Source organism: Stylophora pistillata, chromosome 3 (assembly GCF_964205215.1).
Source record: "Stylophora pistillata chromosome 3, jaStyPist1.2, whole genome shotgun sequence".
NCBI lineage: Eukaryota > Metazoa > Cnidaria > Anthozoa > Scleractinia > Pocilloporidae > Stylophora > Stylophora pistillata.
Window position 1 is genome coordinate 48,778,398 of NC_142521.1, and position 12,034 is coordinate 48,790,431.

The window sequence follows — 12,034 nt, forward strand, 5'->3', positions numbered from 1 at the left end:
GTGATTTTGCGACCGAGCAGCACTGGTGTTCAGTCGAATGACGTCACTTCATCGCAAGGCTACCTGCTTCCGCGGCAAAATCTAGCGCATGCGTGTGTACGTTATTCAGCTCCGTCCCCGGAACGAGCAGTCGCGAAGGGAATAAAATTTCAAAGTGGTTCATAGTTGAAAATTTTCTTTAGATTTGCGCCAATATGCAGGATTCAGAGAGGGAAGCACTTCGTAAAAACAGGCAGGCTTTGTTGAAGGATTTAGAGGCAAAAAGGATCGCTTCGCGGCTTTTTTCCAAGGCGATTTTTAGTGACGAAGACAAGGACGAAGTGAACTCCAAAGAAACCAAGAACGAGCAAGGAGAGGCTTTATTGGACATTCTTCCTCGTAAAGGACCAAAAGCTTTCAATACATTTTGCGACATATTGCACGAAGTCTCCCCTCATTTGGAGTCACTTCTAAGGCCAATTCAAGAAGAGGGTAAGATTGAGTTTGTTATCAATTTTATATAAGTAAACGTTCACAATTAAAAAAAGTTCGGGTGTGTGCATGATAACTAGGACGCCTTGGCTTGCGCATGTATGGCCTTAGAACTCTTTCTCTCGCTGAATCTAATCATGGTAATTATTTGGCTTGCTAATTGTGAAATACAAGTACTTCTTTGAACAACTAATTTGGCCATATGAAATCATTTATGCTGATATTCGCGCGTGGAGTTTCACTCGACTTGTTCGTCATGTTGCAGTATTTCTGAATGACAACCAACCTTTTGGACTTATTTTTGACGATTGACTCAGCCTCGTTATTTTTTCTGCAGTGTGACAGTTCAGGGAAAATCCCTCTGAAAGAATTTAGCATATTAATAGAAAGTGAATACACAATGTAAACCCCTGGACTGAGTAGAAAAGGAAAGTGATAGTACAGCACACGTTAGTTTTATGTAGCATATTTTCCGGAGTAACCTATTCAGTAGCTTTACAGGATGTATTTTGGTATGTAGTTCCTCCAGTTTTTAGAAATTTTCACATATTGTACTTTTAACAGCTGAGGGACTTATCTGCACAGAAAATTTAAGACATCCCCATTAACCAGTATCAATATAGCTGGCCTTGAGCATCTGTTCAGGCTCAAAACGTTTTTCAGATTTGATAGGTTTGAACTCTGTTGATAGATCTATTGGTCTTTTATAATAATAATATCAAGAAATCGGTAGATATTCTAGTCTTCTCAGATAAGGACGAATAAACCGTAGGCCCCGTCTCCTGCAGGGTAAGGGGTAGGAGATGTTAATTTCCCACGCACGAGATTACTGTGTGGTGGATGTCTTACCCTGGGTAGAATGGGTGGGTGTCCACAGGGCTCCATTTAAACTAGCTATCTGCTAAACTGGGCTACCCTGTATAAATATTCATAAATAAATACATACATACATTTTATTGACATACCTAATCAAACTACAATATTAGTATTCATTGTCAAATGTGTCAGATAATTTGCTCTGAAGCATAAAGACTTGTGAACTGTTGATCAGCTGTTTTCTTGTGGCTTTTTTTATGTAATAGTACATACATACATACATATACTTTATTTGATCTCGAATTTGGAGTAGCTAAAGGATAAGCTAGTATCTTCCAGTTACAAGTATAATTCTAAATACTACTAAAATGTAAATGTAAAATTGTAACATTCTAAAATTGAACTATGAGAAAGATTCATACTGTAGAATCTTGCGCTTGAAATCAGAAAAGTCAGACATTCTAAAAGAGTCCAGGGGCCCGTTTCTTGAAAGTCCCGGTAACTTAACGGGCCCGTAAAGCTGTTCTGTTTTCATTCAAGATGTGGATTTAAAAAGTTTTGAAAATGATACTACAAAACTATTAGCTAAAGAAACAAAAAGGACTGGTTTGGGTGCCCGAACCTGCTTTCTTATCCTTTAAATTTGGATTTTAAAACATGGTTTCGGGTTCGTTAAGTTACCGAGACTTTCGAGAAACGGGCCCCAGAAGAGAGTTCCATAGTTTTGAAGCCATATATGAAAAGGAGCTAGTAGACATCAAGATCTTATTCTCTTGACACTCAGGTATGCCAACTGAAGGTACTGATGGTGGAATCGGCAACAAGAATCCAATTCCAAGCACTATCAATCCAGGTGCAGCAGGTACAGTGATTAGAATGCTTTATTATATGAATCCTCTTGAATAATAGTATTAATTGTTCAAAATTATTTATAGAGGTGAGATCAGCTATTTTTGTAAAGCTGTAAACAGCTGTCCTAACAAGTCAAACTTGACCATTCACTCTTAAAAAACTTTGTCTAGGTATGATCAATCTCAGTTGAAGGAAACAAGTAATAACTAAAATCTCAATATTATCCATATCTAGAAGCATTCACAGAAGATTAAGGAACAAAACTTTGATTCTGATTCCAACTTCCAATAGCTTTGTCAAAGGTAGTTATCACACTTCTGACAAGGGTCCTTTTGAAAATTACCCCAGCTTGGACAATCAAGCTACCTAATATATGTCACTAACTGGCTGACTGATACCATCAGTTCTCAAATCAATTCCTGCTTACTTGTGATTTTGAAAGATCAAGTATTAGTATTTGGTTTGTGTTCTATCAATGTTAAAAGATTTGAAAACAATTATCAAATGAATTTTTGGGAGAATTGCTTTTGATTGTTTTCTTGTATGATGAAAAAAAATTAATGTATGTTAGATTGTTTCAGTGTTCCCACTTTCTTGCAGTAATGCTACTCTTTGGTTTGCAACTGTTGTTTTGTTAAGAATTCTGTTCTTAGTTTTTTTTCATTAGTTTGAAAAAAAAAATCCTCACCCTCTATTACTCAAAAGTGTATTTAAATGCACTGTTTGCTAAGTGGCCACCTTACCTTTATTTTGTAGTCTTTTAACCCAGTGATAACTTAGATAGTCCTTAGTTAAACAGTTATTCTGGTGCTGGCAGCATAGACATGTTCTTTGAGGAAATTGGTAACATTAGTATCATCTTTAATACCAGGCATTAAATTGGGACTATAGCTAATTTTGCTGCATTACCTGTTATGACTACGAGCTTCTTATTTCAAAATTTTGCTCTGATCATTTAATTGATTCAGTCAGCCTCTTCTTCTTTTGTTTTAGTTTAGTTATACACTCGCTAAAACCCAACCATACAGACAAATTAAATATGAATGACAGGTGTTTTTACAACATTGCTTGCAAGTACACATGTGTACTTTGACTAAGATTTGTGGGGTTGAGCTGGTAAACAAAATCCTCTCCCTACAGAAAAAAAGCCAAAATGTGGCATTTGAAATGGCATTTACCTGCAAATGGGAATTTCCAATTTTAGCATTCTGCTGTTTTAAAATTGAAACTTGAAACACTTTTGCCAAAGATCATTTAGTGTTTTCATATTAATGCAATCACGGATAAGTGCACTGAGGTGGCCAGCCAGCAAGCGAGCCACCTAGCCAGCCAGCTAGCCAGCCAACCAGATGTTTCCAAAGCCTGGATTTTGATATCATCTGGATCAATACCTGCAGGAAATCGACCCTGAAAAAGTGGCTTGATGAGGATGCATTCACCTTAAGTTTGTCAAATGCAATTTCTTATTAAAAAGCTGGATCTGCATTTTTTTTTTCTGGAAAAGGAGATAAAAGCAGTTTTTTTCGGGTTTGGGATATCCTTCTAACAACGCCACAGTCACAAAAAAGAATGAAGCTTTAAAGCATGTGGAACAGAAGTAACAAACTTGGACTTGAGTTCAAAATGTCAGGTAAGCCATTCAAAGTCTTTGCTATTAAATTCATTAGATTCTGATTTTAATTTTGATATTAATATTAAATGGATAGCACAGTGGACTCAAGGTCAAGAGGTTGGTCAGGGTTTAAGCCCTGGCTTGGTCATTGACTGTGTTGTAACTAGGTGTGGTCAAGATACTTTACTCTTGCATTATGTCTCCCCACCCTTATACACCAGTATACACTGTACATGGGCATCAGCAAACTGTTGCTCAATAGTCTGATAGTTAACATTAAAAGAAATATCTAGTAGAGGGCAGCGACCTCCAGAAAGCTATAGCCAGTTGAACTGAGATTTTAACCAATTATTTTTGTAATGCAGCTAACATTTAAGCATAACTTAAAGCACGTGCTACTTAATTTACACCTCTGTGAGGTAGCTGCACCAAGATATAAAGGGATTTGATACCATTAGGTAATTGGTCTTTGGTTTGCAATCAAACTAAAAAGTTAGTGACACAGGACTGTTTCAATATGTAAATATTAGTCAAGAGTACTTGAAAGATGTCTTATTCTCATAGTGCCTTTTCTCCTCTCCCTCTAGAGGAGAGCACTGGTACTGGTGAACTGTAACATGACCTGCCAAAATGATGAAAGGGAGGTGACCAACACTGGCTGAGGCCCTATCCAGTAGAAATACTCCTATTTAATTCCATTTTAGAAAAAACTGGACTTAAAACAAGCTGATAGCATGCAGTGTAATTTATTTAGTTTGGAGAGCTAGTTGATTTTTTTGCATGAAATAAATGGATTTTACTCTTATGTTTGCCCTGTAGTTGGTAATATAGGTTTCTGATCGATCTAGTAGTGCTGGAATGAAACCTCGGTCATTTAGGACTAGAATATGATTTAGAAATGTTCTATGTGGATCACAGAAGTGTGTTTTCTCTTAAATAGGACATGCTGTAATTAGAACATCTCCAGTAGGGGTTTGGTAACTAGTACTGATAAAGTGGAATATGATCTCTTTAATTACAAGTGGTGTTTATGATTGTTTATTAACCCCTAAAGTGATATTGGCAATTGACATGTAACTTCTTACAGTTTGAGTGCATTATCTTGCAAAAAGGTATGAGAATACGGTTTCATTGCAAACTAGCACCAACCTTTCATGACTTTTTACCAGTTGGCTTTGACAGTTATAAGGTGCAAGAATGAATTTAGAATTTTTTTTCCTATTTTCAGAAAAAGACAACCAAGTAGAACAGGTAGAACAAAAGAGTGTTCATCCACAGCCTTTCGCACAGGTGTCTGTCAGCTATGATTCAATTTATAGAATGGCTTGTCAACCCAGAGGCATAGCTGTCATTATTAACAACAAGACATTCCAAGAAAAAACCAGACAGACGTCGCGTGGAGGTACAGACCTGGACCGTGATGCTCTGAAAAAGCTTTTTCAAAAGCTTCTGTTCAAAGTGGAGGTTCACAATGACAAAACCACAGCTGAAATCGTGGAGATTGTAAGAAAACTGTCAAAACTGGATCATTCAAACTATGATGCCTTCATCTTCTGTATTTTGTCACACGGTGAAGAAGGTGTGGTGTATGGAACAGATGGTACAGTTCCAGTGGATGAAATAACCTCCAGGTTCACATCTACAGCTTCTTTGGCTGGGAAACCTAAGATCTTCTTCTTTCAAGCTTGTCAAGGTATCAATTGCAGTGTTTTTCTGTCAAATTCAAACTAGGACAAACAAAGGCAGTGTCCAAGATTCAGAAATTTATTGGTACATTAGAGGCATTCCTCCCTGAGATGAGACCTTTGCACTTATGTCTATAAGTTTTGAATTTTTTATTTATCTGGAGTAATATTCACAAATTTCCCTGAAGTTGGCCTCAAGCTCTGCACCCCACTGCTTTAGTTGTAGACTTGTCCTAATTGGCAAGTGGTAGAAAATTGCAACCAAGTGTTGAACCAGACAGAAAATTAATTTTAGAACCCTTTGCATTGTGATCTTTAAAGTAGAGGAAAAGTGTATTTCACGTTGGGGAAAAATAGCATTTGTACTACTGGGGGAGCAGGTTATATTTTCAGTGACACGACCTCCAAATATGAACAGTTTTAGAATTTGTCCATACCTTTATAATTAAAAATGACTTGTAATGATGTCAATTTTGCATGCTTACCATTAGGAGAATGATCTCTGCAGCTACAATGAGAACAATATTTTTGGTCTTGTAGGTGAACCATTTTTCTTTTCACTCTACAAGATGGATATTTTTAAACTTTTCTATAAAGCACATAATGAGTCTCCCACAACTATTATAGAAGGATATTTACATCAAACATTCCAATGGTTATTCCTTGAGAGGAGACGACTCACTGATAGTTCCAAGATTTAATACTAGGTTTATGAAAGATTCCCTTGCCTATAGAGGTACAATCTTTTGGAACACTATAAATGTAATATCTTGCACAAAAACCCGAATGAGCTGTTTTGAAATTTGAAAACAAAGCCTTATTTTAGAGATTTGAAATTTAATATTGATTCAGCTTCAGCTGTCCACCCAAAAAATGTTGACTTTCTCTATGTTTGATTGAGATGTTAGTGTTAGCCTTTTACTTATTTAGCTAGTCATCTTCTTATTTAAATAATGTATAAACTAAATACACGACCCCTCAAGCTGTTAGCTTTAATTATTATTGTGTTTAAATAAAGGTCTTATCTTATCTTATCTAATCTTTTATTAATTTGCAGGTCAGAAGTTTATGGAAGGAGTTGATATCCCAGATGGTACTCAGCATGGCAAGAGAGCATCTGTCCCAGTGGAGGCAGATTTTTTATTTGCATACTCCACTGTAGCAGGGTACTATTCTTGGAGGAATTCTTCAAGTGGATCATGGTTTATCCAGTCAGTAGCAAAAGTGTTAAAAGAGAATGCTGACCACATGGATCTTCTCAAAATGTTGACCAGAGTCAATTCCATGGTATCTGAGTTTGAGTCACGGAGTGACATTCCCATGTTTAACAACAAGAGGCAGATACCCTCTATTGTTTCAATGCTGAGAAAAGACTTGTACTTCTTTCCTGAAAAACTTGGTTGTACAGAAGTGTTCAATCAAGAGAGTCAGGAGAAAAATGGTGGTTCAAGTTGTAAACTATCATAAGCTTATAAACTGTTGTAGTTGCACAACTGCTTTGTCATCTACACTTTGCAATTCATGTTATTGTATTGCTTTAACCTATTGGCACCCAGACTTCCCAAAGCATTTTTTTTTTTTTTTTGTAATGTAATCACCTTTTTTTACATTTTATTTTAAAAAATTGTCTTTTATAGTCATGTAGAGGCATTAAAACAAACACGTAATTTTAACAATGCTGAAAACTGTATGGGCTTGACATGTCAGAGAGGCTGTTAATTCAATATACAGTTCATAACCAGGTATACTGGAATGTGGACAGCAGAAAATGTATCTTTCTGGAAAAAAAGGTAGAATGAACCCAAAGTGTAAAAGACTTTCTAAAAATTTAGGATTATGTGATTATGATATATGGATATCAGAATAACCTTGTACCAAGATGGGATGGGCAGATGTGTACCTGAACCATCATGTAGCAGATGACAGTTCAGGCAATTTAACAGCAATTAATAAGCACACAAGTAAAAAATTTTGATTAAAACTTAAACTTAAATTGCATTAGAAGAGCTGGAGTCATTATTTTTTCCAGATGAATTTTATCTATAGTTTGTTAAAACTAATAAAACTAATATTTGATTAAAAATTGCCTTTTCTAGGGTTAAAAATTAGGAAAAGGAAATAAGTTGAATTGAGCATTTTTTGCTAAACTACATTTAACAGTTTTTAGGTGTATTGTATTTATGGTGTTGGTTTCTACTACTGAAATGCTCGTATTTTCTGTCATTGACACCATGTCTTCAGTGTTTGGCATGATAGAGGCTGTGTGAAACTACTTTATTTGTAACGAAGGGCTAACGCTCGAAACGTCAGCTTTTGTAATCGTTATGGTTGCCAATTTACCACTTCAACTTTGTTGATATATCCAAGTTATTTCGTTACTCCCACCGACGCAGCCCCAGACAGTTTCTTTCGAAACTATCACCCTTTACTTTATTTGTAGTTATTTAATACTTATTTTAAACTTTTTGATAAATGAAAAAAGATATAAAAAAGGTTAATGTACTTTTTGTTGTTACAGCAATGATAACTATATTAAATGAAAAATATGCAATGAATTTCCTAGTTTAAAAATATTTTGATGATTTTAATTAATATAAATTCCTAAAATTGCTTATTGTTAACTTGTGTACCAGTCACTAAGTCATAAGTTATTTCACAGAAAGACTGGTCAAAAGAAAAGAAATCTCTGATCTTGGACGAATTAGAGAAAGAAGAAGAATAGCAATTGCTGACAATGAACTTGGTACATGTTGTACAAAAATATTTTTCACTTCTCTGCTGTGTTTCAATTTTAAATTAAGCTACAAAGTAAGAATGCGTATTTACTATTTCCTGTTTTTATTTTTAAAAAAAACTATATTGTTTGGAAAGTATTTTGTAATATATTGTATTGAAAATCTTGAATTAAATTTCCTTACATAATTGATATACTTGCCATCGTTATACTGTCGGCACAGGAACTTTGTCAAGCTTTGCACATCATATCACTCACAACACACGCATCTCTCAACCATACTCGTCATTTCTGCCACCTTTTCCAACATTAATAAATCATCTGCTAGGCTCTCGATTACAAGCAATAACCAAGCAAGTTTGGCTGTAATTTTTCCCCTTGCTCAACCCACTTTTCCTTATGTGCTTAAAAACGCCCTATATCATTTCTTCATGTACTCAGGATTATTTTAAGTTTGATCTCTGTCCCTTGGTCCAGCTGTAAATCAATGTTACATTTTTGTCTCACTCATCGAATTCAAGTTCAATTGGATGCTTGAGTACTCACTTGCTTCGTAAGATTGTAAGTGACTAAGCAAGAAACTTTATTTACAGTTTACTGCAAAGTCGTTTATGACATTTTAGTGGCTGCTAATTTCCTGCTGGATTAAGTTAGTCAGATTGATGGTTTTCTTAGCCGTTCTGATATAAGCTTTTCAGAATTGTCAAAATTCTCTCTTTTTTCCCTTTCCTTCTTGTTTCTCTCTGCGACTACTTCTGCGATCGCGCTTCTTCTATTTGGCCAATTGGAATGGGAAATGTCCGCCACGGTTACCACATGATACTGTCAAGCATCCTCTGAACAGAACTGAATCCCATCATAGCATATAGCCTTAAACTGCTAGCTTCTTGTGATCAGTAATTTTCAAAAGAGAACAGGTCTATTATTAATTGTATTTTTTAATCGCACCTCAACGATATCTTTAGTAGCGTTTATTAATTGTTTTGTACTATTTTCATTGAGCACTGTTAAACGTGCACTTCTACTGAGATTACTGCTAGGTGCAGCAGCTACTTCTCTGTCATCCGCCTTGTAGTTGTGATACGTACCTTGTAGACTATTGTAGACTTGTAACTGTTAGTGATGACGGTTTCTGGGTACATAGCTTAAATTCCAAACATGTCTGTTCCATTTTTCAGAACATGCAGATCAAGCTGATGCTAAACTGTTTTCGTTTGGAGGCAGCTCTGGTGTCAAACCCTCCTCCAACACTTTGGACACGGAGACCGTTTACAAGATGGAGCGCGGAACACGGGGGATTGCCATTATCATTAACAATAAGGAGTTCTTGAGGAGCTCAGGAATGGATCGGTATCCTCGCAATGGAACAGATGTCGATCGAGATGCCCTACTGAAGCTTTTCAGAATGCTTAAGTTTGATGTTAGGGTTTACAATAATCGTACCAGGGCTGAGATAAATAGAATTGCAAAGGATATGGCAACTTACAACCATTCCAACTACGATGCCTTCATTTTCTCGATCCTTACACACGGTGAAGAGGGTGTGATTTATGGAACAGACGGGACCCTTACCATCAAGGAGATCACATCAGAGTTCAAATATTCCGCGTCTTTAGCCGGGAAGCCAAAACTCTTTTTCTTCCAAGCATGTCAGGGTGAGCTAATTTAAAAATTAAATTCAAATGGTAACGTGCAGTATTTCAACGCAGTGATACCTCGGGTTCAGCTTGAAGGAAATCAATTGTGGTTGCCTATTTGGGAAGACTGAGGGCTTTATGATCCATAATCAAAATTTGATCTCACAGTCTCTTTCCACTCAGGGTTGTAACGTAAAGGAAACATAACAAATTGCTAGCGAGTCACTTGCGATCAACTATTTCTTCTTTAAGGAGTAGCAGTGTTTTTGTCGCTTCTTGCTTCAGAAACTTGATTGATTTAGAAAGTAGCCCAAGTTTTTTTGTACCAATCACGCAGCCAAGGAAAGCAAAACTCAGTCAACCCCTGGACTCCTTTCAACACCCAATTGATTGAACTTGCTCCAAACCCATCCTGAGCTATGTTTCATTTGCATTTTTAATCTTGGTTTTTTAAATTTTCCCATTTTTTTATTTGCAAACTTTAAGGTCACGAGTACATGGACGGCATGGACGTAACAGACGCCCCGCAAGATAATCGAGTCTCTGTCCCAGCTGAGGCAGACTTCCTTTACGCCTACTCCACTGTGCCCGGCTACTACTCATGGAGGAATTCTGTCAATGGATCGTGGTTCATTCAGTCGCTGACGAAGGTGTTTGAAGACAACGCGGAGCGCATGGATATTCTTCGTATGCTGACCCGTGTCAACGCCATGGTGTCCACCTACAAGTCGCGAACTGGCGACCACTACTCCGACAGCAAGCGCCAGATTTCTAGCATCGTGTCCATGCTACGCAAGGAATTGTATTTCTTCCCTGAAAATATCGAGCGCAGTTAAGGAAAAATTGGCATTTTAATGAGGTCGTGTGGTTTCTCAATTTAGATTGTATCGTGTGAATAATCTGCCTAGTATTAATGATTAAAGGGAGTCATGCCGAGACTTTTAGATGTCTAGAGAACTACGTCAAAATTTTTAAGGTCATGTTCTGTCCCGGGAAAAACTGCCTTCAGCTTGAAAGAGACCTCAAAATATAGAAAAGTACAGCGGATTTGATAGTAAACCAAGAGGAAACGAAGTTAGCAACGGATAGAGAAAAATGAAAGGGATTTGAAACGTTAAAACTGAGAAATGTATTCTAATTTTTTTCAAGGCACGTAAAGCCAGACTGGTACATTGGTTACAACACTGTGAGAAAGGTTGAGTTTATTTTTTATTGGCCAGGATGCATTATTAACCAGTAATGGTTAATCATAATTGTTTGGTGTCAGCTTATCTTTTCTCTTCGATATTTTTCTTTCACATGACTGAAATTATCTTGACGTAGGTCTTTTGGGGCCCGGCTCTCGAAGGGCTCAGCTACATTTGGGTCTCGAAGCCATACTGTGAAGCCCACACCTAATGGTAAGCATTGTGGGTCTCAGTTCAAACACGTGGCCATTCTGCTTTGTTTCCTGAAATTTTTTATTGTGGAAACGTGAAAAATATTTATATCTGAATCTTTAACGTGAATGCGGGAACTAAAAAGGTCTTTACGGGACTGGTAAGGATAGGGACTTTCGAGAAACGGGCCCTTGGATAGATATGGAAAGTGTGATGTCGGTTTGGTGTCTACTAAGTGTTGGTTGGTGGGTTCAGGAGGTTTGTTCGTCGGTAATATCGATTTTATGGTGGTCTTCAAAAGCTGCTTTCCAGGCTAAAAGGTACAGATAACTGCTTATATTCTTTCCTAGCGGGGTTACCTTATTTTTTCTAAAGGTTTTCCCTTTTTATAGCGAATATGTAATATTGGCGCGTTTTCAACAGTACTGCACTCGAATGAGGTGATATTTAAAAGCGAAAAAACAGATATCAAATACGTATCTGCCCCAAAACTTAAACCTTTGTTGTCAACCAGACCTGGACCCTATGACCGATCAGGAGGCTTTGGTGGGGGACGAGGAAGGTTTGGTGGAGGTGGAAATGAAAGAAGGTAATTAATGTGAGATAGTTAAGGCGTCACTTCAAACAATTCCAGTCAAAGGTTTGGTTGAATTACTTATTCGAAACTAAATTTTGTAGGTAATTTAATCATGTAAGGTAATGTGTAGAATGATTTTCTCATGAAAACTGATGTTACAATTAAAAATGGACTATTAAATGCTGTAATGGTTGTCACTCTTCTTTCTCAACAAAATACACCATTCTGTATCTGATGTATGACCGAATTAAAGAAATAGCGACGTCATTTA

General features: G+C 36.8%; 1 protein-coding gene across 3 annotated transcripts; it reads left to right on the forward strand.

The window, feature by feature from the left end:
* The first annotated feature begins 84 nt into the window (after positions 1–84).
* LOC111337613 (caspase-3) lies at positions 85–11,951 on the forward strand. 3 transcript variants are annotated; one of them, XM_088752658.1, is made up of 4 exons: positions 85–471; positions 2,072–2,149; positions 4,980–5,444; positions 6,494–8,362. In XM_088752658.1, the coding sequence occupies exons 1-4, from the start codon at positions 195–197 to the stop codon at positions 6,901–6,903; spliced, it is 1,230 nt and encodes a 409-aa protein (XP_088608784.1). In that variant the 5' UTR covers positions 85–194; the 3' UTR covers positions 6,904–8,362. The 3 variants fall into 3 exon arrangements, with proteins under 3 accessions (XP_088608784.1, XP_088608785.1, XP_088608786.1); XM_088752659.1 differs by lacking the exons at positions 4,980–5,444; positions 6,494–8,362 and adding exons at positions 9,349–9,825; positions 10,294–11,951 and having other exon boundaries at positions 91–471; XM_088752660.1 differs by lacking the exons at positions 85–471; positions 4,980–5,444; positions 6,494–8,362 and adding exons at positions 928–983; positions 9,349–9,825; positions 10,294–11,951.
* Positions 11,952–12,034: the final 83 nt, after the last annotated feature.